Source organism: Mesocricetus auratus, unplaced genomic scaffold, assembly GCF_017639785.1.
Source record: "Mesocricetus auratus isolate SY011 unplaced genomic scaffold, BCM_Maur_2.0 Super-Scaffold_100010, whole genome shotgun sequence".
Classification (NCBI taxonomy): domain Eukaryota; kingdom Metazoa; phylum Chordata; class Mammalia; order Rodentia; family Cricetidae; genus Mesocricetus; species Mesocricetus auratus.
Window position 1 is genome coordinate 53,084,458 of NW_024429194.1, and position 27,247 is coordinate 53,111,704.

At 40.5% G+C, this 27,247-nt stretch overlaps 1 protein-coding gene across 15 annotated transcripts in view; it reads right to left on the reverse strand.

The window, feature by feature from the left end:
* The window catches only part of Ccdc150 (coiled-coil domain containing 150), a 124,569-nt gene that overhangs the window by 30,602 nt on the left and 66,720 nt on the right, over positions 1 to 27,247 (reverse strand). For 6 of the 15 annotated variants that reach the window (XM_040753627.1, XM_040753622.1, XM_040753625.1 and 3 more), the window contains 11 exons: positions 17,968 to 18,096; positions 16,289 to 16,458; positions 15,150 to 15,243; positions 14,114 to 14,283; positions 10,316 to 10,442; positions 6,374 to 6,568; positions 5,898 to 5,966; positions 5,644 to 5,805; positions 4,234 to 4,320; positions 2,475 to 2,594; positions 1,648 to 2,201 (listed from right to left, as the gene is read on the reverse strand). In XM_040753627.1, coding sequence (XP_040609561.1) covers positions 2,076 to 2,201; positions 2,475 to 2,594; positions 4,234 to 4,320; positions 5,644 to 5,805; positions 5,898 to 5,966; positions 6,374 to 6,568; positions 10,316 to 10,442; positions 14,114 to 14,283; positions 15,150 to 15,243; positions 16,289 to 16,458; positions 17,968 to 18,096 — 1,449 coding nt within the window. In that variant the 3' untranslated portion in view covers positions 1,648 to 2,075. Of the gene's footprint in view, positions 1 to 1,647; positions 2,202 to 2,474; positions 2,595 to 3,307; positions 3,441 to 4,233; positions 4,321 to 5,643; positions 5,806 to 5,897; positions 5,967 to 6,373; positions 6,569 to 10,315; positions 10,443 to 14,113; positions 14,284 to 15,149; positions 15,244 to 16,288; positions 16,459 to 17,967; positions 18,097 to 27,247 lie in introns of those variants that run through there. The other 9 variants (XR_005879937.1, XR_005879936.1, XR_002385092.2 and 6 more) reach the window with 8 other exon arrangements.

The following is a 27,247-nucleotide window of genomic DNA, read 5'->3' on the forward strand; positions in this document are numbered from 1 at the left end:
ATACTCTTTTTTAATTATTTGGAAGGAGGGAAGGAGGGAAGGAGGGAAGGGAAGGGAAGAAGGACTTCCAAATTCATTTTATGAAGCCAGTGTTACCTGAATACCAAAACTAGGTAAAGATACATGAAATGAAAACTACAAGTCAGTGTCCCTGATGGAAAGGCATTTTTTAAAATTCCAACAGGTATCCCTTAAAAAATCACTATCAAAGTGAGCTGGTGTGATGCCTTGATAGCACTTTGATACTGATATCAAAAACATAGAAGCCCACATTAGAAGTTAGCACTACTGAAATGATGCCCAAGAGATAGTTACCAACAATCACACTAACTAAGCCAACTAATTGTTTAAGAACCCCTTTATAACAACGAAACCAAGGGTAGGCTAAGACCTCCATAATTTCTCATGGTGCTGAAGCTCAGGAGTACAGGGTTTTTAATGACAAAAGCTACAATCACATCAGTGCTGGGGGAGCAGGTGTTGAAATAGCTTTGTAATATCTATCTCTTTTTGCAGAGCTTAACAATAATTCCCAGATACCACATGACATTTGTTTTTTATTTATACTTCTAGTTATTTTAGTTTGTATGAACATTACGGTTGATATATCTTCTTGATGGTTAGAGTCACAAACATTTCTAAAAGTGTTACCAAGGCAGATGTAGCTATTGGGGGTGGGGGTGGGGTGGAAGGCTGAAGGGTATCTAGGCAGCCACAACATGGAGTCATAAGATGTCACCATCTTAGTCACTTCACTATACTAAAGATACAATAGATATTCTAAAAACACCTGAAGTATTATAGAAACAACTCAAGCAAATCAGCACATTAAATTGGCTATTCTAGAAAAAGCCCTTATATGAAGATAGTACAGAGAGAGACAGAGACAGAGACAGAGTCCTAAGACACTTTTTGAAGAAAGACTTTTCTTTTTTTTTAATTTGGTTTTTACGAGACAGGGTTTCTCTGTATTGTTTCGGAGGCTATCGGTCCAGCCTGACCTCGAACTCACAGAGATCCGCCTGCCTCTGCCTCTCGAGTCCTGGGATTAATGAAGAAAGACTTTTATGGATAACAATAGTGTTCAAGACTCAAAGACAACACAAGTTTGAATTCCTTAATCAAATGTCTTTTTGTGTTTGCTTCTTGAAACAAAATAACTAAGAGTAGGAAATTTTCAAAGAACAGAAATAATTTCTCACAGTTCTGGAGGCCTGAACATCCAAGATGGAGTAGCTGACAGGGTTGGTGTGTGATGAGACTCTGCTCTCCAATTTTAGGTATCACCTGATCGCTGATGTCCTCTGGAGCAACTAAATGCTTTGTCTTCAGTCAGCAGGGCCAAGGGCAGTTGCCCCAGCCCTCTTTAAAGGCAAGAATCCATTCCTAAAGGCTCTCATGCTACAATCAACCTCCTCTATGGCTGCAACCCACCATTTAATATCTGAAATAACAAATACAAAGCTCAATTTGCTATGTACTAGTATAAGGAGGAGCAGAGCAACTCCTGTACTCAGAAAACAGCTCCTTGATGACCAAAGAAACTGTAAATATAATCTTTGACATGTGCTGTTTACAAGTCTTATTAAAGATATACTTTCGTAATCACCTAGAAGTTTGTATGCTTAGAAGGTACAGAAGAATGTCTACTGTTTTTACAGATTTCATTTTCAAAGAGTATCCTTGGTTGGTCCAAGAGTACTGGTGTTTACAACTATTTGACCACAACCAGTTACAGACACTATCCTACAGAATTCATTTAGACATCTCATTGACATAAGTAGTGTATTATTTAGTGGAAATTTCACTTAACACTTTACTAAATTATTTCTGAAAAAATGGCAACTATACGACAGCTTCTACTATCATAAAACAAACTAATTTAAATTTATTGTGTGGGAAATAGGGAAAAGGACAAAAGGATGGGGTAGTTCTGCTGTAATATAAAAGAGCTCATAAAGGGCAAAGTCCAAAATCTTCAGCACACAGCATGTTCTTTCAATGTAGAAACAGGCCAGCCCTGCTTGCTGGCCAGAAGAATCATGGAGGTGTAAGTTCTCACAAGGATTCCTTTGTCAAGGACATTTCTTTCTCTCTGTGTCAGAATGGTACTTCTTAGGCATAAGCCCGAGGTTTTGTTTAGTTTCCCATCGATGTAGGATAGACTGGCTGGAAACAACATCACGCCTCTTATCTTGATTCTGTAGGAGAAAATATGCCCAACTCTTGTCTGCTGAGAACCAACAGTTTAGAGTCTGTTGCCCTCCATAATGCCACTTATATGTTCAGATAGGTAGTTTTGATCTAGATAGTTTGGGAAAGGTAAAATTTCTACAAGAACTTAGTCCATTGGTTTCCTAACAGTAGTTAAAAGAAACCCACAGATGAACAGCTAGATGATTACGAGGGCTTCTGTAGTCAGAAATGGAGAAGGAAAAATTCAAACTTCTTTACAACAACAAGGTGAACCTCACCTCTTCTGGCCACCTGTCTTCCCGGGGAAGCCTCTGCAACCGGTTTTTTGTCAGCTCAAGTTGTAGGCCATCGAACCTGCATTTAAACCATCGGTGAGCTTCTTCCAGATTAGCTGTTATCTGAACACAGAAATGCCCACAAATTCTTTTGTGTACATGTATGGGAGATTTATACCTAGCTATCAGAAGACTCAAATGCTCACATGGGATCCTTGCAACATGTCTGTATAGTACACTGAACAACCATTAAGTTGAGGAAACATGCTGAGTGAGGCAATTAAAGGATGCTCACACACAGGCTCCTGCTTCCCACACATTTCATCAGTACGCCCTGCATCGCCTACACCTAGTGAAGCATTGACAGAGTACGTCTAGCAAACATGCTGCCAAGCACTTTCTGTCATTAGCAAGGCCATCATGTGGACATACTACAGTAAGATAAAAGCACTGGACTCCTTTGCTATAATGTAATTTGGCTTTTAGGAACAACAAAAATATTTTCAGGTCTGTTGGTACATCCTGGTAACAGTAACAACTTCACTCTAAACCCAGCCCAACCCTTCTTCCAAGTGTTTGGTTTTTTTTTCCCCCCAGAAGTACAGGGAAAGACTCTGAAATAAATTACACCTTCTGTTGTATGGCAAATGAGAGGGAACTGACATTGAAACGTATTGAAAAAATCTTATTAGAATAAGATAGTAGTGGGTATTAAATTATCTTGTAAACACAGTGATGAATAGTTCATAGAAAATAAACATGGGCTGAGAAGGCAACTCATTGCGTAAAGTGCTGTTGTGTAAGAATGAGATCTCAGTTTGATCCCCAGAACCCACATTAGAAGAGAATCTAGGTATGGTGGCATGTACTTGGAATCCCAGAGCCAGGGAGGAGGAGACAGGCAGATCCCTGGGACTCGCTGGATAGCCGGCCTAGTCTAGTTGCTGAGTTCCAGTCCAATAACAGACCCTGTCTCAAAAAAAAAAAAAAAGGTGGATGGTACCTGAGGATACCCAAGGTTGTCCTCTGGCCTCCACATGCATGATTACACTCATACACATGCACCCCCATACATGAACATATATGTATGTACATACATACACTCAAAAATGAGGGTAAATGTAATTTTATAAAGGGCACAGAGAAAGCTTCATTACTGGCACTCAAACTTGAGATTGTCAAGAGTCCTTTTCTTTCTAATATACCAGTTCGCAAGTTATTCTGCTGTGTAACCAATGATAAATGGAGTTATATTATTGTGATACTTTAGAATTTCCTTTGCATGCCACTGTAACACTATGGACATATGGTGCCAGGCTGGTAGTTACTGTAGCTCCCAGGGCTCTACAAGGGTGAAAGCAGTGGTGTGAATATGGGGTAACCAACCACTTTCTGATTAGATTTGAGGCCTGTTCTACAGAAGGAAAACTCATGTTTCTTACTGTAAATCTAGCCAAGAACGTGTGGTCAGGGAACTCACAGGGTGTCAAAGCAGCAATATGCATTAGATCCACACCTAGCTGCCCTTCCCTTGAGTTTAGTGGTATGTACTAAGGCTTCAGATTTCATTAATATTCTAGTATTCATTATCATCAGGACACAGAATGTTATCTAAAATTCTTCACAATCAAGGTAATACTTAGTAAACTGTTGTTCTCTGTCTGCTGTACTCCTCTGACAACTGTGTCAGTGGCAGACTCCACAGCACTGTATGTATGTTCAGGGTTGCTCTATTTCTCTCAAGTGCCCGAGTTTGGCTCACCTGTTCTGACTCTACACTGGCTTCTTTTAGTTTATTCTCAGTCGCTTCCTTACATCTCTTCAGGTGTCTGATAGTTTCTCCCAATTCCTGAAAATGTGATAGGTTTTAATAAACTTCTCATGTACCATATAGAACCAAAATGCTTCAAATTTGTAATATGGCAATTAGATCATGAAAATAAGCCATAACACTTTTGAACTTCTATTTTGTATTTTAATACAATTTAATCTATAGTCTATCCAAGTTTGAGTTTGGTTTATGGATTCTGCCAAGAAAAATTAAAGTCTCTTTTTTTAGAATCAAAAAGAACATTTCATGGCTATTGGAAGATAGGAATTTAATGATTTATTGAAGTTTGTTTTTGGTCATTACAGTTTTTGTTCATTAGGAATAGCTAGATTCCTGTGGCAACACCAAGTCTATTCTTTTTGTAGAGAAGACTCAAGAGCTGTAAAGTTCCTAGAAGACCAAGGAGTCAGCCCCAATACCATGCTGGTATTTTGTTTATATGAGCTCTAACTCTTTTGTAAAAGCAAACTGAGAATGAAGATTTTCCACATTCCAAACTACCACAATTTCAGTACGAAATGTCCTTCAAAAGGCTCACGCCCTGAATGCTGACTCCAGCTGGTGGCCCTACTTTGGAAGGTAGCAGAAACTTTAGGAAGTGGGGGCTAGCTGGCCACTGGGGCTATCTGAAGGATATACCCAGTCCCAGTCCCCTCTTCTATTTCCTGTTCACGATGATGTGAGCAGTCTCCTTCTATACATGTCCCTGTTCTCATGATGTCCTGCCTCACCTAGGGTCCAGAATTAATAGAGCCAGGGTCTAGAGACTAAAATCTATGAAACTATGACCTGACATAAATCCTCCTTTTAGTTGTTTGTATCAGGTATTCTTGTCACTACAACAAGGAAAGTAACTAATATACCATTTTTCTAAACATGTGTCTTAGTGTCTTATTGCTGTGAAGAGATACCATGACCATAGCAACTCTTATAAAGGAAAATATTTAATTGGTGCTGGCTTACAGTTTCAGAGGCTTAGTTCATTATCGTCATGACAGGAAACATGCTGCATGCAGGCAGACCTGGTGCTCTGGAAGGAGCTGAGAGTCTTACATCATGATCCACAGGCAGCAGGAGTGAACTGACCTAAACTTCTTCGACCTCAAAGCCCACGCCCACAGTGACACACATCCTCCAACAAGGCCCCACTTCCTAAGAGTGCTAGTCCCTATGAACCAAGTATTCAAAAACACATGAGTATATGGGGGCCATACCTATTCAAATCACCACAACATGTAGTTTTTTGTTGTATAGAATCTAGGAAAATCTAAGTGCCATTTCACCAGATTTAGGCATATACACTTGCTAGTAACCATTGAGAGGATCTTAAGACATCTTTACCTCACACCGATTTTCCAGTTCCTGTCTTAGTTTCCGCTCAGTTGCTAGTCTCAGCTCCTGCTGTTTATTCCGTGCAGAGGTCTCATACTGGCTCTTGGCTAACAGCTCCATCTCTTTCTGCAAGTTATTCATTTCAGATACAAATCTCTGGATACTCAGTGACTGTTGGGGAACAAGAAGGTAAACACAGTAAATGCAAGTTAGACTCTTAAGGTATAGTAAACAACACTGAGTTTGAGGGAATCATATTTTACCTGTTCATAGTTCTTTTTCTGATATTGATCCTTAATTATCTCCATTTGCCTCAATTCTGTTTCTATTTGCTGAAAGTAAATGTCCAAATAACACAAAAAATGGCCAGTGGATTAACTTTGACTTTTAGGCTGGCTGAATTCTAAGTTTTCAGTTTCTGCTGGGTTCTATTTCCTACCTAGCCCACAGACCCTGAAAGAGCCAGATGGGCAGTCTTCTATATACATTCTGTATATGAGGACTGCCCACCTTGGGAAAGATGGATGGGAGCCAAACATGCTGCAGAAGCACAAGGAGACCCACATTTACACAGCAGTACCTCCACCAAAGCACAGATGATCCCACAAAAGTAACCTGCCCACTTCCCAGAGAATACATCCTGTGGCCAAGGCTCTGAAACAACGTCCCAGATGCCATAGCCAGGGGACCCTCCCAACCCGCTGAAGCAGTACGGAAAGGGCTGGGCATCTCATACAACCTTCATCCTCTCCAAATTCTGCACATTATTTGCCTTGGTCGACAAGTGCAGCTTTATTTGAGCCTTTTGATTCTTTAGTTTCTCCTTGTTACTGTTCACTACTTTTTCCAGCTCCGTAAGTTTCTGTCGTAGTTCTCGGTTTGTCCGGGACACTTCCACTGATCTGAAGTTGGCTTCGTCAAGAGCTTTCTTCAGCTTAGAAGACAAAAGGACAGAAGAGAAGGGATGCCTTTTACCTACTATTTGGTAAGAGAAACTGCACTGTGTTCTACATTTCCAAAGGAGACTGCTGGCTGGAGAGACAGTTCAGAAACTAAGAGCACTGCTGCTCTTGCAGAAGTTGCGGATTCAGTTTCAGCACCCACATCTATAACTCCAGATCCGTGGAAATGTGATGCCTTCTTCTGACCTCTGAGGGTACTAGGTATGCACATGGATCACAGACCTACATCCAGGCGAAAGACTTACACATATAAAAAATAAGAAAATGATACATGCATGATGTCTGATTATACCAATTTATGAAGCAACAAATGAAGCAATTCTCACCACTTAAGAGTACAATACTTTTTAAACTAGTGTGAATGTTGAGCATAGCTGTAGAGAGACCCAAGTTCCAGTCTGAGTTTCGTTACCCATGAATAGGTTTGTGTAACTAACTTTCCAGTCTCAGACTCATCAACTGAAAACTGAGCGGACTGCCTATTTAAGGGGATACATTAGAGTTAAGTAAAACAAGTAAAGAAGGAAAGCAGAACCCAGTTATAGAATATTTTTAAGATTACTACATTTATTTATGCTGTGGAATATTTGTTTAATGATGCAAAGATGTGTTGCATTCTTTTATGTCGCATTTATTTCACTCTGTGAAGCTATGTTACTTTGCCTGCCTCAAACACCTGATTTGGCTTATAGAGAGCTGAATGGCCGCCGGGCGGTGGTGGCGCACGCCGGGAGGCAGAGGCAGGCGGATCTCTGTGAGTTCAAGGCCAGGCTGGACCGACATCCTCCAAAACAATACAGAGAAACCCTGTCTCGTAAAAACCAAAGAGAGAGAGAGAGAGAGAGAGAGAGAGAGAGAGAGAGAGAGAGAGAGAGAGAGAGAGAGAGAGAGAGAGAGAGAGAGCGCTGAATGGCCTATTGCAAGGCAGAAGAAAGGGTAGCTAGCAGGCAGAGAGAATAAATAGGAAGAGAAATCTGGGAGAAGATTGAGGTATGAGAAAAGGCAGAGGAGGAAATCAGGGGCCAGCCAGACAGCTACACAACAAGCCACAGAGAAAGTAGTAAAGAAAGGTATACAAAAATAGAGAAATGTAAAAGTCCACAGACAGGAGATAGACAGGATAATTTCTTTAAAGAAAAGCTGGCAAGAAACAAGTCAAGCTAAAGCTGTACATTCATAAGTAAGAACAGGCCTCTATGTGTTTATTTGGGAGCAGGATGGTGGCTCCCCAAGAGCCAAGAGTAAGAGCCAAAAGAGTAAAAATCATTCAATAACACCCACTACACAGTGATTATTTCCAAACTATAATCATTTTCCTGTTGCCTCGTGGCTCAGAAATGAAAATAAATTTAGAGTAGTTGCACACACTTGGCAGATGTTCACTAACCCTGCATGCATTTGATAGTGCTTTAGTACTTTTGTCTCATGGGAAAGTAGTATCATGAATGATTTTACATTGTCCTGGTCCTTAAAATGTTCCTTTAAATTAAAGAGGTGGCTGAAGGGAGGTGAGCAGAGGGAAGGCTACTCAAGGCCGGGAGGTGTCTGCCAACACATGTAGTCAGTGCTTTCTGTCCTTGCTCTCACCATAGTAGTTCTGTCTTTAGAACTTATGGTCCAGCACACTCTTCTGCTGCCATCACTAACCATCTATGACATACTCCACTGCTACCTCAAGGCAAACTAACACCACTAGTTATGCTTGCCCATATGGCACAGATATTTTCCAATTTAATTCTTTAAACAAACCTGAAAAGTAGCTGTGATGACCTTGATTTTATAGCACAGGAAATGGGTTCAGAAGTCAATCCACTTAAGAGAAAATGAATTCAAAGCTAATATTCATTTAGCAGGGCTGGGACTCAGCAATGCTCTTAACTCAGTCTGGGCATCACACCAATGGCACAATGTTGCCAGGTTCCCTTACTTGTTCACCATTTTCACAGATGCTTCCTTCAGGGTTTCAAATTTAGATTTATTTATGTGTCTTAGTGTTCTACATGTATGCGACATGTGCCTCATTCTCAATAAGGTCAGAGGGCACTGGATCCCCTGAAATGAGAGTTATGGGAGGCTCTGAGTATATGTGTGCCAGGAACCCATTCCTGGTGTTTTGCAAAACCAACAAGTGTTCTTAGCTTCTGAGCCAACTCTCCAGCCCCAGGTTTCAGTTTTCTGTGTGTTCTGAGCAATGAGCTCTAATCAATGGTGTACTTTTACATGTAGAACACCTTTTTGCTTCCCACAGAATTGCTTTTTATATGTGCACAGTGATTTGCAGGTCACAAAACTTATATCACTAGTTGAACTTACCTTGTTAACTATCTGTCAATTACAATTACTAAATGTAGCAATGTAAACAATTCACCTCAAGTCTTATGTGTGTTTACTACTTCTTAGTATATGTTTTACTATTTAAAACAATTTTTAAATTTAAATACATTTTGATCATATTCTTCTCCTCACTCAAGTCTTTCCAGATCTTCTCTTCTTCCCTACCCACTCAACTTTAAATTCTTTCTCAGTAAACAAACAAAACCCCAATACAACAACAAAACCCCCCCTCAAAACCAAGAAAACAAGACCACACCAAAAAGAAAAAAAACCAAAACCCATCAAACTAAGCAAATAAAAGCACACAAAAATTTGGTCCTCCCTCTTCCATGCTCAGTATACAACAGTTAATGTGTTTATTCCTCTATTAAAATATCTTTTGATTTAATTGCTCCCTTTTTCAACAATTACCCCTTTTACTTGATCCTGATTATCAATTACCAAAAGCTACTGTGGTTTTCTTATGCCCCCATCTACTTTCTTTATTCTCTCCTACTTTCTGTTGTCGTCACAGTAACTTAAAGTTGTTTCTAGAGTGCTCACGCTTCACCTGAAAATTCCCATCCAGTGGTCTAGAAGGCAAAGCTGTGGGACCAGGCAGCCTATCTAAGGTAACTTGTCTTTCCCTGGTTTCCGTTTTTGTAGCTCAGCTTTTCATAGGCTCTTATGAGAGGACCTCACCCTGCATGCCTAGGAGACTCAAAGCTATGCCTTCATTGCTTCCTGCCTTCTAGCTGTCAACAAGCCTAAAATAAATTTTCTTTTACTTTGAATTCCTTCAAAGCTGTACACTACCTCTAGTTAGCCAAGAAAAGCTCTCTGGTGTCTTGTTATTTTTCTCATGTCCAGAGTGGCCATCACAACTAAACAAGGGTTATTTGGCTCATGCATATAGCATGTGTCACATCTTTTACAACTCTTTTGTTGTTGTTTGTTTGTTTTATACACAGTCTCATGTAGTCTAGGTTGGCCTTGAACTCAGTATGTAGCTGAGAATAACCTTGAACTTCTGGTCCTCCTAGCTTTACCTCCCAGGAGCTGGGGTTGCAATGAGCAGCGTGCTGCTGAAGATGGAAGCCAGAGCTTTGTGTAGTTGAGCAGCAAGCATTCTACAGACTAAGCTACATCCCCAGGCCTCTCTTGCTGTCCTGAGTTCAGATACACAGTGGCTGGGGAGGCAGATGGGTTGAGGAGATGGTGATTAGATAGATGGCCGTCTTCTCAGGCCTCTGACATGAAAGTTCTTAAGGCACCCCTCTGCCAGGCAGGGAGCTGCATGTCAGAAACAGCTTTTTTGGAAGTGCTGGGGAGCAAGCAGAGGTAGCCAAAGCACATGTGGCTTGGACACCTGCAGACACTGCACAGCTCAGTGCAGTGCCCCTCACCTCAGAAACTTCCCTCTGTGTGGCTTTCTTCGCAGTCTCTCTCTCCGTCTGAAACTGCTTTCTCAGAGCTTCAATGCGCTCTGCATGCAATTCTGCTTCTACTTTGGACTCCTCAGCCATCCGCTCTCTGTTTTGAAGGAAACATGATAAATTCACTTTAAAAATCATCTTAAGAGTTAAGAAAGGTTTCCTGGGGAATGTGCAGCCCTCTAAAAGATGTGATTTACAAATGAGCAGCATCAGCCATCAGCTCAACCTCATGAGCAGCCGCTAAGCACCAGAGAAAGGGGCCTGTGGTGTTAACCAAAACTCAGGCTGCATGAAAGATCAGCCCAAAGTGGGAAAACACTCGGAGAAACAGCAGAGGTACAATCAAAATGAGAGAGGATTACTTTGTTTTGTCATGTCTGATAGTTATTTATTCTCCAGGCCAGTGGTTCTCAACATAACTAATGCTGTGACTCTTTAATACTCATGTTGTGGTGAGCCCCAACCATGAAATTATTTTCATTGTTACTTCATAACTGTAATTTTGCTACTGTTAAGAATCACAATGTAAAATATCTGTGTTTTCTAATGGTCTTAGGTAGCCCTCGTGAAAGGGTCACACGAAACTCCCAATGGGGTTGTGATCCACAGGTTGAGAACCACTGTTTTAGGTTTAAGCTGCTAATTATGTCTCTTCCTTTCCTTTGAAATGAGAGGCCTTCATCTAACTGACCAGCATCCTTTCCTTTGACACGCGAGGCCTTCACCTAACTGATCAACATTCTTAGTTTGGGTTCTTTGGTCAAGATCCATGATTAGGTTTCTGAAAATGTTGAAATTCCCTGAAATGGCAAGTAAAATGTGTGTGATGTCTACACTTTCTACTCCTATAAGGACACATGAAAAGTTAACACCCATGGATGTGAGCAGTGGCTCCTTCCATCCCTAGACTGACCTAGCATGTGACTCTCCTGAGGTACCAGTGTTTCTCAGGGTGGGTGGCTACCTTGCCTGCAATCCCTTCCCTCTGAGCATGTCTTCTGTGTGTTGGATTGTGTGTCCATCTTCCCCATGTGCCTCCAGAAAAGCCTCTGCTAATGGATTCCATTTGTCCACTTGCAGCACTGGCTTGGTGTGGGGATGAGGCAACTTGTGTGTGTGTGTGTGTGTGTGTGTGTGTGTGTGTGTGTGTGTGTGTATGCACATGTGGTATCAGAAGACAACCTGTAGGAATTGATTTTCAGGTCCTATCAGGCTCCATGGCAAGCCCAGTTACCCACTTAACATCTCACTGCCCCACTGATACATTTCCTAATAACACCACATAAAGGAATGGACAATCTGAAGTCATTGGTGAGATATTGTTTTGTTATTTCATCTCTACACTCCTCCCATACCATACTTATCTGTAACACAAAAAAATAAAAGACCCACAGACTGATTCTGAGGTTCCAGCTTCAAGCTGAAGTTCAGAAATGCACAGTAGTCAGCCACTAGCTCTTACCTCTACCTCAGGTGAATGGGCTGATCCTGCTGCCTCTCAGCGTGGCTGAATGCTCCTATCTTCAGTGTGGTTGGAGAATGAATGCTCCTACTGAATACTGAAGACCCTGCTTCTATCTTTTATACCCCTCTAGTACTGGGATTAAAAGTATGTGACCTGTTGTTACTCTTAGACTGATTCAATCCGATGTATCACTGAACTCAGAGAGATCAATCTACCTCTTAATCCTGAGTCCTAGAACTTAAGGTGTGTACCACCACTCCTAGCTTCTGGTTGCTGGGATTAAAGGTGTGACATCTATTCAGTACATACAGTGCTGTTAATTGTGGGCCTCATGGAATAAGAACATATTTGAATCCAGCTCTTGTTTTCTTCTGAGGCAGCCATTAGACCATCATTGCACGGTTAGTTCCTGAAACAGTTTTCTGGTTTTGGTGAGGCATACTTGCCTAATCTCAAACTCACTGACAACCCTTCAATTCTTGGGTTTCCTGGAGTTCAGTGGAGAGCTCCTGATCCGAGTCCAAGCTCTCTCTGTAGAGCAGGAAGGAAGGAATGCAGCAGAAGCACTCTTCTTCACACACAGCCTTCATCCTCTCACTGCCCTCCTGCCTGCCTCTCCTCACCATCTGAGTTTTGCTTCTTTAAGATGAGGAATTTTCCTGATCTAGGAGATTCTGTGTACTCTTCTAGAGCTACTGAAATGGGTTATCTGAGGATTCTCAGTAGATAGCACCTACAAAAGCTCAATGACTCCTTCTCTGGCCTCTTCCTTCTTGAAATCAGTGCCACCCTCTGACCTCCATTCTACCTATACTTTCCCATACTTATAAAGATGAATTCCAATCGTGACCTCTTTGCAGAACGAACCTGCATTTCTACATCTCATAATTCTATCTCAAAACCAATGTGTCTAAAACATAATTTCCCACGCTTGATCTTTCTTCCTGAGTGTGAACACCGATTAGTAGAACTCTGCACACTATCAAGAGGTTGGCAAGTCTCAGGTGAGGTAGGGTCCTTTGATGAAATGGAGTGATAAGCAGTAGACAGACACATTTGAAGCAATGCCACAGGCCTCAGTCTCACCTTACTTCCCTGTCACTGACCTTGCAATAATCATCTTACCAAAAGTGACAGGAAGGATTATTCTTTGTCTTTTTGAATTGAAAATATTTTTCTTGTAATTTATTCTGATTATGGTTCCCCTCTGTCACTTCCTCCCAGATCACCCCTCTTCCCCAAATCTACATCCTTTCTTGCTCTTATTGGAAAAAAACAGGAAGAAAACTAATTGTAAAATAAGATAAAATAAAAACAAACAAACCTGAATAGGACAAAACAAACAAATGAACAGAAAAACCAAAAGAGTACCTAAAGAATTTTCAGGATAGTCAGGGACAGGAATGACTCACTAGCAAAATAATTTATTTGACTTTGGTGGATTTTTAAATGATTTTCTGCACAGCTGTGTGACAGTAACATTTGACCAGAAAATAAACTTTGCACAGATTTCATGTACGGAAAGTACCTTCTCTGCCCTGATCCTGCTTTGGCACGTGCAAGCAGTGACAAGAATGAGGTTCTACATGTGTCTCCCTAAGCATAAATGTCCATAGAATAATGCCAGTGTCTAAATCATATTTACTGTCATACTGTTTGTAACAAAACTTAGATGAGGTGATTCCAGTCCTGCATGGGTAGATTCACTCAGACTACTGTGATTCCTTGCCCAAATCTGTATTATTTATTTTGGTTTCCTTAATTTTTGTTTATAAGTGTGTGCAAGCACACATGCCATGGACACACATGTCAGAGGACAATTCTTGGGAGTTGGTTCTTGTAAGTCTGGGGATAGATCTCAGGTCATCTGCCCCACACAAGTGCCTCTACCGATTGAGCTATCTCTTACTTTGGCTTTCTTGAGACAGGATCTTACTATATAGCCCATGATGGCCTCAAGCTCATGATCTTCCTGCCTCAGCCTTCTAACTATCAGTGTGCCTCCCACACCTGGCTCAAATAATGCTTTTAAAGAATGGATTAAGCTAGGCAGAACATGTGCGTGTCCCCCACAGTAGTCTTTAAATTTTGGGTTAACGTCACAAAGAATCATCTAGATAATGGGTGAGGAAGAACTGGAAAGGAGACACACACAGGCACGCTCCAGCACCTGTCACCTGTGCTGTTCAGCTTTGTGTGCTCGCTTACCATGAAAGAGAAAAGGCTTCACTACCTTATGTGAACAAGCCACTTACTCCTCCAGAGGCTCTTCCCCAATCTCACTGTGAATATACGACCCTTACTTGAATGCTTCTAAATTCTTCCGCTCAAGTTCTTTGCTTTCCAGTTTGTCTTGGATGTGATCTAGCTTAGACTGCAGATGGCCATTTGTCTGGAGAGCCTGCTCTAGGCTCAAGGCCAGTTTCCTGTTGTCCTCTCTAGTTATATCTAGAGACTTCTGGAGTGGCTCCATCTGAAAGGGAGGAGAACACCTGTTAGTCCAAGGCAGTCAGTACAACAATCTTTGCTCCATATACTTTCTCTGTAAGTGCCATGGAAATGATCAGTTGGAACTAGAAACAAATACTCTAGGTAAAATATATAATGCACACACAGCAACTTACAACCATCATTGCCTAAGTTGACTATCAGAAGGCAATTCTCCCGGAGATCGGAGAGCACTGGAAAATAGAGCTAGCTTACATTGTCTTGATTTTCAAAAGTTTAGCCAGTTAAATTGTTCTCTAACTGATTGCATCACCTTCTGGTCTCATTCTCTAGGAGGTAAAAAACTGGCAACTATTCCTTGTAGGCTTATTTAAGGGCTACTGCAAAGGCTCAGTGGGGGAAGGCACCTGCCACCCAGCTAACCAGCTTGAGTTCAATCACTTCTACCTACAAGAGGGGATGGATTCCCACAAGCTGCCATATGACCTCTGCACTTGGCACATGTGTGCTGACCTCCAAATAAGTAAACATCAAAAGGCCTATTCATGTTTGTTGTAAGCCATGTGTGAGTACATACAGTGGGCACACGTGTGTGTGCATGTCTGCTCACTACCAGTGTCATCATCTAGCTGTGAGATTATGGGTTGTTTTCTAAGACATTTAACTCCTGAAATAACCTGTGCATTGATAAATGAGAATAATGTGAACAATGAAAGAGAAAAACAAATCAAAGTTATGATTCATTACCTATTTCCTGTTCATAAATGTCATTGTCCAAGACTCTTAACTGAATGAAAAGGAACTTTCTATTTCATTTCAATTTTCTAAAATAGTAATGTCACAACAAAACTGAGTAGGTCAGTGTGGCCAGCTCTGACAGCTGGCCTCTACCTCACTGCTGTGCTGAGCCTCCACAATCAGCATCCTGGCCTGCCACTGGTCCACTTCTGCTTCCAGCTTCTGGACTCTTTGTTGATTTAGAGACCTGAAAATAGAAAGCATAAGAAATTATTGTAAAGAAGTGTACAGGAATGATGACACCACTTGGAAGTGCCAGGACACCTTTTTCTTGGAAGCTCAGACAGCATTAATAGTAGTAGCTGCACCTGCTCAGAATATCAGAAAGTTGTTAAGTAATCATTGTTCCTTCATCTTCAGGGCAAAAAAGAAAGGCTCACAAGGATATAAAATCTTGTCCCATGTGTGACTCAGTCACACTTAGTCATTAGGCTATGAATCCATGACTGACTTCGGGGATGTCAATTTAGTATACTGCTTTACCAGTTGGGTAAGGTTTGGCCTGCTGTTGAAACTTTTGCTTCTAAATATAATAGCTATTTTGAAATGTGACAAGTAAACTATTTTATATACTATTCTCTTGCCTTTTTTAAAATTTAAGGTAGTATATCAACACTTTTATAATATGCAAAAATAAAGATAAGCATGGTAAAGAAGATACAATTAACTTGTTTTCTCATAACGTAGAAGCAATATGAGCCAGTAATATACATAATTTTTCCGGAGGCATTATCAGCCTCAAACAATTTTTGTAATTTTCTAATAAATTGATTTTCATTTTATGTAATTTTGAAACATTGATGTTCACTAATAAAGCACAGCTAAAGTTAATTCTCAGGATGATTAACATAAAATTATTATTAATCTTGAAATATTAAAGTAATAAATTAGTAATAAGATGCTTAGCTTCAAGTTTGACTGTGTGTGTGGGGGGCTCTAGAACATGATCCCCAAGTTCAACCACTGAGCATGCTCTCTAGATCTCTAGCCCAACTTAATTTTCTTGACATTATTCTGTAGAGCCAAGGACAGAATTGGGCTTAAGTGATGCAGAAAAGTAGCAAGGTTAAAATAGTCCACAAAGTTCAAGGAATGCCACTTGGACTTTTTAAGTGCAGGTTTAGCCCCTAGACTGTCAGTTCTTTAAACACCATTCTAATAGTTTTTCAAAGTAAATGTACTCAAGAGGCTTCATGTCCTTCCTAGATACAGCAGAAACATAAATGTGGTACCTTTCCTTTTTGAGGCCTGCGATCTCTGAATCCCTCCGCCCGAGCTCCATCTGGACTTTCTCCAGAGCTCCCTGCATCTTACTGTGAGATGCCAACACATTTTCCAGCATGATTGTGACTTTGCAGTTGTCTTCTTTAGCCTCTGCTAACTGCCGCTGAAAGTTTCCCACCTAAAAGAAAATGAAACAAGATAGAAATAGGGGAAAGTATATTTCACTTTTGTTTCTTTAAGTTATTCTGCTTTCAGAAAAAGAAACGGAAATGTGGCAGCTGCCTGCCTAGTGCCACAGCACAGCTAAGTTACATGGATATACGGGGCCAACAACTTCTTTGGCTCAGAATCGATCTCTGTAAGTATGCTCAGCTGTCTTCTGATGGGCTCAGAAAAGGAAAGCACATCTGAAATTATCTGAGGATAAAGACTTGGGGAGAAAGTGGAAGCTGCTAAGGAATGATGTGGCCATAGGTCTCCCTTTTCAAAGATACTTATCGCTGGCTGTCAAGAAGTTTGGGATGGGTCAGCAAAATTGTTCAGAGTATAAAGCACTGGTCAGTAAGTCTGATGACCTGAGTTCTCTCTCTGGGACCTCTATGATGGAAGGAGAGAACTAACTCCTGTAAATTTCCCTCTGACCTCTACAGTACACCCACATACATCCACATAAAAACAAATTTTATATGAAATATATACATATTATATATATGTTTCATTCACACATAAGAATAACAATTCTGACATTTGCACTAACATGGGTAGAAGTAGCAGACATTAGATTGAACTGAAATAACTCAGGCATAGAAAGATATGTATCATATATGCTCACTTAAATGTGGAAGCTAAAACCCTGACCTCAAAGAAGTAGAAAATGGTGTCTGCGAGAGCTTAAGAAAGGTGGTGGAGGATGGACACAGGGCAGTTACAGTGGTGTTACTGGATAGGAGGCAAACTCCTAGTGCTTTTTAAAGTCAGTAAGACAACATAGCTGCCAAGAATTAGTTGAATGTTTCACATACAAACAGTATAAGTAGCTAGTAAGGGATTTACGGAATGTTCCTGACACAAAGGAATGATACATTTGAGGTGACAGGTATGCTAAGTATTCTGGTATGATTTAAGTTTTATAGATGCATGAAAATGTCATATAATATCTAATAAATACACACAATTACAATGTGTGAATGAAAAATTCTAAACACATTTTAAAAAGCTGTTTGGGAGAGGACTTCTGCTTGTGCTAAGTCACACAGGAGCACAGGAACCTCAAGGAGAAGCAGCACTGTGGTGTCATATGACACTAAACACAAAGAAGAGGCTTGGCAGGATGGCAGCTGCCTGTAATTCCAGCTCAGGTCAGGGATGACAAGGGACTAACACATGATAGACACTTTCAGACCAGCCTGGGCTACATGGGCAGACCCTGTATTAAAAATCCGTAGAAATTAGATAAGTAAAACACCCGCAGAAGGTGATTACTACCAAAATCAGACAGAATTCAATAGAAAATAATCAGACTTTTTCGTGTAGTCATAGTGCATCATTATGGAAATTTTTAAACAATGTCAGCCCTTCACTGGTCACAGCTCCCCTTCCCATGGATGGAAAAGGAAGTTAGGGGATGCGGCTTGCCAGGCTTCTCATGGGCCCTGTTGGAAAAGGATGTTCAGAGAGGACACCTTGCCTTCTTGCTCTCCCTGTCCTCCAAAGCTTCCAGGTCCCCTCTCAACTTCTGGCTCTCTTTCAGGGCAGCATCTCGACACTTCACAGCTTGGGCCAGCTCTTCCTCATTTTTCCCAAGAATGGATTTCATCTTGGAAGGAAAACAGAAATAATGCATAACTTTCTAAAACACAACCAATCAGTGATTGTAGGAAGACACCGACATTTAGAGAATAAACATGAATAATTAAGCATGCTTATCCACTTAAATAAATAAATGCCACAAGTGTTTATTTATGTAACTAAATTAAATGAAAACGCATACACACAAGAGTAAAACAATGGAGCTAAATAAAAGTTTTGTGACTTTGGAAAATGGAAACAATTCCAGACTAAGATAGACATAAGAAGTTGCCTTGGTGAGTCTAGGCAAATGAGAAAAGTCAGAGCAGAGATAAAGATAGGAAGAGGGGACTCCCAGGGAGTTAAAGGACAGGGGAAAGTACAGGAAACAGAATACTGACAATGGTGGAAGAGCAAGCAGCACAGGCCTTCAGTCTGACTCCCTGGTTAGTACAGGGGAATCAGAAGCACTACCCAAGGGGAAAGCCAGCAGGCCATGCCTCTGACCCACTGAGACATCTGCTGTGATAGTAACTGTCTCTATTTTGCTACTCCCCATCAGAACACATTTTAAGAATGGAGCTGTTCACCGGGAACTCTGAGTGCTTGTGAGAAGACTCCAAGAAAACAGACAAGAGTCTCTAGTGACCTCTGTTTCTTCGAAACTTGGAATTATTCTTGGAATGTGTGCTTGTGCCCCTCCTACGTGTTGTGGATTGCAGTGAGATCACTTTATTCATTATAGCTGATTTATTTATTTGCTTATATGCCTCTATGAAAAAAACATGTTTTTGCCACGTGTGGCTTGTCCTTGTGATTGAACACTATACCATGTGATTCTTAACCCTCGAGTATAAATTGTCTGATGCTCACACTAAAGTTGGCTATTGGATGAGACTCTAACCTGTCTCATTTTTAGGCCCTTCTCTCTCAGCTTCAGGCCACCAAATAGAGTGGTAAACAGCTCCTCTAATCTTGGCTATGTGTCATTTAGAGAGGGAAATTATTGGTTAAGACTGTGCTACCCTCATATAAAACCTCACACAATTGTAGTGGGAGACTTCAACACCACTAGACAGGACCACAAGACAGAAACTTAACAAGGATACAAAGGAACTAATAGAAGTTATGACCCAATTGGGTTTAACAGCCATCTATAGAACACTCCATCCAAACACAAAAGAATATACCTTCTTCTCAGCTCCACACAGAACTTTCTCAAAAATCAACCACATACTTGGCAACATAGCAAACCTCAACAGGTACAAAAAAATTGGAATAACTCTGTGTATCATGCCTTAAAGTTAGAATTCAACAATAACCCAAATTGCAGAAACCCTGCAAACTCATGGAAATTGAATAATACACAATTGCACCACTCCTGGGTCAAAGAAGAAATAAAAAAAGACATTAAAGACTTCCTAGAATTAAAGACTTCCTAGAATTCAATGAGAATGAAGACACAACATACCCAAACTTATGGGACACTTTGAAAGCAGTGCTAAGAGGAAAGTTCATAGCACTAAGTGCCCACATGAAGAAACTGGAGAATAGAGAATTAACAGCACAACTGAAAGCTCTAGAACAAAAGGAAGCAAACTCAGCCCAGAGGAGCAGATGCCAAGAAATAATTAAATTGAGGGCTGAAATCAATAAAATAGAAACTAGAAAAATGATACAAAGAATCAATGTAACGAAGAGTTGGTTCTTTGAGAAAATCAACAAGATAGACAAACCTTTGTCCAAACTTACCAAACATGCAAATTAACAAAATCAGAAATGAAAAGGGACACATAACAATGGACAGTGAGGAAATCCAGAGGATCATCAGGTCATATTTTGAAAAGCTATACTCCACAAAATTTGAAATTTTAAAGGAAATGGACAATTTTATGGATAGATATCATTTATCAAAATTAAAATTAGATCAAGAACAGATAAGCAATTTAAATAGTCCTATAACACCTAAGGAAATAGAAACAGTCATCAAAAGTCTCCCAACCAAAAAAAGTCCAGGCCCAGATGGCTTCAGCTCAGAATTTTACCAGAAATTCAAAGAACAGATTATACCAATTTTCCTCAAAGTATTCCATGCAATAGAAGCAGAAGGGTCTTTGCTAAACTCTTTTTATGAGGCTTCAATAACATTGATACCCAAGCCACACAAAGACAGAACTAAGACAGAGAACTTCAGACCAATATCTCTCATGAACATTGATGCAAAAATACTCAATAAAATACTGGCAAAACAGATCCAAGAACACATCAGAAACATCATACACCATGATCAAGTAGGCTTCATTCCAGGGATGCAGGGATATTTCAACATACGAAAAATCCATCAATGTAATCCACCATATAAACAGATTGAGAAACAAAAATCACATGATCATCTCACTAGATGCTGAAAAAGCCTTTGATGAAATCCAGCACCCCTTCATGATAAAGATCTTGGAGAGATCCAGGATAACAGGAACATACCTAAACATCATAAAAGCTATATACAGCAAACCAACAGCCAACATCAAACTGAATGGAAACTCAAGGCAATTCCTCTAAGATCATGAACAAGACAAAGCTGTCCCCTCTCCCCATACCTCTTCAATATTGTACTGGAAGTTCTAGCTAGAGCAATATGACAACAAAAAGAGATCAAGGGGACACAAATTGAAAAGCAAGAAGTAAAACTTTCACTACTTGCAGATGATATGATAGTTTACATAAGTGACCTAAAAACCTCTACCAGGGAACTCCTACAGCTGATAAACACCTTCAGCAAAGTGGCAGGCTACAAGATCAACTCAAGAAAATCAGTAGCCCTACTATATACAGACGATAAAAGGGCCGAGAAAAAATATCAGAGAAACATCACCCTTTACAATTGCCACAAACAACATAAAATACCTGGGTGTAACGCTAACCAAACAAGTGAAAGGCCTGTATCGAAAGAACTTTGAGTCTTTAAAGAAAGAAATCAAAGAAGACACCAGGAAATGGAAAGATCTCCCATGCTGTTGGATAGGCAGGATCAATATAGTAAAATTGGCAGTCCTGCCAAAAGCAATCTACAGACTCAATGCAATCCCCATCAAAATCCCAGCACAATTCTTCACAGACCTTGAAAGAACAATTCTCAACTTTATATGGAAAAACAAAAAAACCAGAATAGCCAAGACAACCCTGCTCATCAAAGCAATGTCAGGAGGCATCACCTTCCCTGACTTCAAGCTCTATTATAGAGTTATAGTCCTGAAAACAGCTTGGTATTGGCATAAAAATAGACAGGTAGACCAATGGAATCGAATTGAAAGCCCCGAGATTAATTCACAAACCTATGAACACCTGATTTTCGACAAAAAAGCTAAAATTATACAATGGAAAAAAATAGCATCTTCAACGAATGGTGCTGGCATAACTGGATGCTGGCATGTAGAAGACTGCAGATAGATACATGTCTATCACCATGCACAAAACTTAAGTCTAAATGGATCAAAGACCTCAACATAAATCCAACCACACTGAACCTGCTAGAAGAGAAAGTGGGATAGAACACTGAGATAGAAAATAAATGGGACCTCCTGAAACTGAGAAGCTTCTGTAAGGCAAAAGACACAGTCAGCAAGACAAAAAGATGCCCCACAGATTGGGAAAAGATATTCACTAACCCCATATCTGACAGAGGGCTGATCTCCAAAATTTACAAAGAACTCAAAAATCAAGTCTCCACAACATCAAAGGATCCAATTAAAAAATGGGAAACTGAACTAAATAGGGAATTCTCAATAGAGAGTATAAAATGGCACTGAGACACTTGAGAAAGTGTTCAACATCATTAGCCATAAGGGAAATGCAAATCAAAGCAACTCTGAGATATCACCTTACTTCTGTCAGAATGGCTAAAATCAAAAACACCAATGACAGTTTGTGCTGGAGAGGATGTGGAGAAAGGGGAACACTCCTCCACTGCTCGTGGAAGTGCCAACTTGTACAGACACTATGGAAATCAGTGTGGCGATTCCTCAGGAAAATAGGAATCAGTCTACCACAAGACCCAGCAATTCCACTCTTAGGCATATACCCAAAAGATGCACATTCATACAACAAGGGCATCTGTTCCACTATGTTCATAGCAGCATTATTTGTAATAGCCAGAACCTGGAAACAACCTAGATGCCCCTCAACTGAAGAGTGGATACAGAAAATGTGGTACATTTACACAATGGAGTTCTACTCAGCGGGAAAAAAAACAATGGAATCTTGAAATTTGCAGGCAAATGGATGGCACTAGAGGAAACCATCCTGAGTGAGGTAACACAGACACAATAAGACAAACATGATATGTACTCACTCATATATATGGATTTTAGGCATGGATCAGGGGAGTGTCAACCTACAATCCCAGTGCCAATGAGTCTGGGAAACAGGTAGGTTCCCAAGAAAGATGCATGATACCCCAGAGAAGTGGAATGAGGCAAGATCTCCTGAGAAGATTGGCAACATCAGGAGGGGGAGAGGGAGCCAAGAAAAAGAGAGGGGGATAAGCAAACATGAGATGAAGGTATGGGGGAGCAGGAAGGTTGAGTTGAGGTAAGAATAGAGAAGAGCAGGATGAGAGATTGAGTCATTATAGGCTTGAGGAGAGAGCTGACACTAGTGAGATCTACAGAAATCTACAAGGATAACACCAACTGGCAAAGTAATAGTGGAAAGACTACATTAATTGCCCCTCCTTGACAGTAAGGTTGATGACTACCTTATATGCCATCCTAGAACCTTCATCCAGTGACTGATGGAAGCAGACACCGATACCCACACCTAAACACTGAACTGTACTCTTGGAACCTAGTGCCAGAGATGGAGGAGTGATGAACAAAGGGGTCAAGACCATGATGGTGAAACCCACAAAGACAACTGACCAGATAAGGGGGGAGAGCTCTTGAATCCCAGACTGATGCCTGAGAGACCAACAGGGGATTGATCCAGACTCCATGAATATGGTCTCAGTGAGGAGGCGACAGAAATCACCAGGGCCTTGGGTAGTAGATCAGTGTTTATCATGGTTTATGAATGATCTTTGGGAGCCCATTCTAAATAGAGGGATGCTCTCTCAGCCTGGACACATGGGGAAGGGCCTAGGTCCTGCCCTGGATGAAATGACAGACCTTGGAGATGCCCCCAAGGAGGGCCTCACCCTCCCTGGGGAATGATGTGGGGACTGGGTGGGGGGCTGGGAGGGGCTGGTGGAGGGACAAGGGAAGAAGGGTGGGAGAGGGAGCTGGGATTGACATGTGAAGCATGCATGTTTCTAATTTAAATAAAAAAAAAAGACTGTGCTACCCTGCCCCTAGGGCCTAATAAAAGGACCAATCAGAAGTCAAAGAACCTGGAGAGGTGTTCAAGTAACAGGAGGCTCCCCCTAGGCAGTGAAGGGTACAGTGAACAACTGTGTAAGATGCTGGGACCTTAGACCATCACTTGAGGATGAATGAAGTCTCATAGCGCTGAATTTGATGTCCAGGTGGACTCATCCTCTAGAGCCTGAGATGGGGGTCCCCTGATGGTTTAACACTGGCTGCTCAATGGGGTCCTTCAGCCTCATCCCTCTATCTGCGGGTTGACCCTGAGAAGGGTTTTGAAAGCACGGGAGCAGTCCTTGTGTAGATCTCAGTGATTTGATAGCCTGCCACCCTCTGAAACACACTCAGTGGTCTTCCTTTGGCTGCAACACGAGCTACCCAAGGACAGATGATCTAAGGAGTCCTTAGCGTATAGAGAAATCTGCTGGGACAGGAGTCAAAGCTAATGGTGGTTAGCATGGGCTCTGGTACACGGGATGGACAGCCCTAAAGTGAAGACAACTCTGACATCTAACAAAGACTGCGGGTCCTGGTTTAGCACTGTCCTGAATGGTAGGAAAGTCAGACTTCAACTGATCCCTTCTTTCTACCTGGCAGACAGTTTTAGAGGACACATTAAGAAGCTGTTCCAAAACATCACCTTTTCCTGACATGTATATTCCCCTATTCAAAAAGTGTTTAAGTAGTATTTTTTCACTTTGCTTTGTTTTTAAAAAATATTTATTATTATTATTATTATTATTAATATTATTATTGTATGTGATATGCAATGTATGATGTGTGACTGTGTGTGTCATAGCACACATACAGAGTTCAAGAAGACAACTTTGTTGAGGCAATTTTCTCCTTTCATCTTAAAAAGGGTTCCTGGGATCAAACTCAGATCATCAGGCTTCTGTGTCAAGTGCCTTTAATACTAAGCCATCTTTTTTATCCCATTTATTTATTGCTTCTACTTTAGAGTATACTTGCAATAATCACATTATCTTTGCCATTTCTATGGTTACTGAAATTAAATCAATTTTTAGTGTATTTCTGTATCTTGTTCGGTTTAGAGTTGCTGCTGCATAGTGTTACTCTGACTGTTGCTGGAAATTGAGGGTAGGCTGCTTACTAAGAAGAGTCTAAAATGAAATAGGAACAGACATTCAATCCTAAGTTGCAAAAACTGCAACACAGAAATACAAGAAACATGTAAAAGGAGCAAGATACCTCCAAAGGCCATGGCTCATCAGTTACCACGTTGCAAGAGATGGACATGGTTTAATGCTAAACTAAGAATCCTTAAGTCTCTTTAAAAAATAATTATTTCAAGGAAAAAAAAACAAGCACATGAAAGAGCCAAGGGAATCAATTCAAAGCATAGATTTTTAAAAGTCAGTAGGCCAGCAGCATGCTTGAGAAATATAGCAAGGAAACTGATATTAAAAAAAGAAAAAGAACAATATTAGAAATGAAAAACTCAAATAAAAACCACCAAAGAAAGCGTAAGTCATAGGTTTGATCAAACAACTGAAAGAATATTAATGTTCTTGAGAGAGAACTCAGTGGGTTAAGAACACCTGCCTTGCAGGGCGGTGGTGGTGCACGCCTTTAATCCCAGCACTCAGGAGGCAGAGGCAGGCGGATCTCTGTGAGGTCAAGGCCGGCCGGGCTGGAGTGACAGCCTCCAAAACAATACAGAGAAACCCTGTCTCATAAAAACAAACAAACAAACAAACAAAAAAGAACACCTGCCTTGCAAGCATGAGGACTAGAGTTTCAATTCCATTATCCATGTAAAAGTCAGGCATGGTTATATATGCCTGATGAAGTTAGAATGCTATCTGGAAAAGGAGGTGTAAGATATTTATTGAATATAGAATTTACTTACAGGGAGATAGGAGCTCTAGGAACATGGCTAGCTTCCAAGAGAGAGGGCTTTTGCTTTTCCTTTCCTTTTATATTCTCACTTGTCCCACGTACCCCGGTCTACTCGTGGACAGTATTGTGGGCTCACCCCTACATCTGCCTGTAGCTCCAGTCCTGGTGGGGAGAAGCAAGCAGATGCTGGCAAACTGGCATAGCTTAAAAGGAGAGCTTCAGGTTCAGAGCGAGGCCTTGCATCATGGGAATAAAATAGAGAATATAGAGGAAGATGCTCCATGCAGTTCTCTGGCTTCTGCATGTGCATATATGGGCATGCATATGTCTCCACTCATGTACACACACACACACACACACACACACACTATATATATATGTATATAAAACCACATGTCCAATGTATAACACAACAAGCAAAAGAAAAAGATTGATAATGGAAGGTGAATAAATACTGCATCCAGACACCAGTAAGGAAAACAAGCATGACCACAACTTTCAAAAGCTCTTGGGACATGAGCTTGGAATTAAAAGGAGGAGTTTGAATAAAAACTAACAGCATAGAAAATCTATTTTAAAATTCTAGCTGATCCAATAGAGGATCATGGGGCACATCAACCACATAGCAGGGCAGGCCCCATGCACAGGAATAACTGGTCAACACAAGATTAACTCTATGGGTTTTTTTGAAGGTGAGAGGGGTTTGTTTCAAGGGGGGTTTGTTTCATTTAGCTTTGTTTTGAGAATTTTTCATCTTATTTTTTTTTGTTTTAGTTTTTTTGAGACAGGGTTTCTCTGTATTGTTTTGGAGGCTGTCCTGGAACTCGCTCTGTAGACCAGGCTGGCCTTGAACTCACAGAGATCCACCTGCCTCTGCCTCCTGAGTGCTGGGATTAAAGGTGTGCACCACCAACACCTGGCATCTTATTGCTTTTTAACTTTCATGTTTTCGTAAGTTTTTAAAGTTAGAGAGAAAGCTATAAAGTGGAGTGTGGATATGAAGGTGTGGGGGATCTGGGAGAAGCTGGGGAGGGTAAAACATGATTAAAACACATTGTCTGAAATAACATTTTTAATTAAAAGGAATAAAGTATTCTGGAATTTTCCCCAAATTAAAGATGGTAAAAATAAAAATTATAGCTGAAATGTTCCAAATTTAGGGAAACAATGAATATACAAGCACAAATAGAGATGGCCAGGGAACAACTTCCCATGACACACTATAGTTTATACATCAAAAGCACAAAGCAAAGGATATTAAAAGTTGCTACACAAAACATCAATTTGTTTACAGAGGTAAATGTAAGGATACAGTCAGACCTCTCAATAGAAACCCTAAAGCCCTGGAAAGCATGAAATGAGAAATTTCAGGCCTTGAAATGTATGTAACTGCCAACCAAGACGGCTATATCCGATAAAGCTGTATGTTAAAATTGATGAGGGAAACAAAGATATTCCAAGACAAGATCAAAGTAAAACAATTCATATCCACCAAGTCAGCAATATAAACAATATCTAAAGGAATCCTAAACATAGAGAATTTGAAAAAAAGTCTCAATCACAACAGCACAGGAAAGAATAAATTCCATATGAGGAATAAATAAAGATGAAGTAAAAAAGAATCAACTATCTCTAAATCAATAAGCCAGCAACACCCTAAGATGGAAAAGGAATAAAAGAAGAATAAACAGTAATCAAACCAACTAGAAAAACAATCAACAAAATCATAGTAATCGGTAAGTCTCTCAAAAATAAATAATTGTAAGTCATGTTTACTATAGTTAAAATGTGTGACCCAGCTGACTGAATGAAAAATTAGATGCAAGCGCTTGTTATAAATAAGAAACATGTCTACTAGAAAAGACACAGACTGAAAGTAGAACAATGGAAATCAATGCACCAAGCAAATAAAAGAGAAAATAAACTGGTGTAGTTCTATATATAAAGTAGACTGCAAGC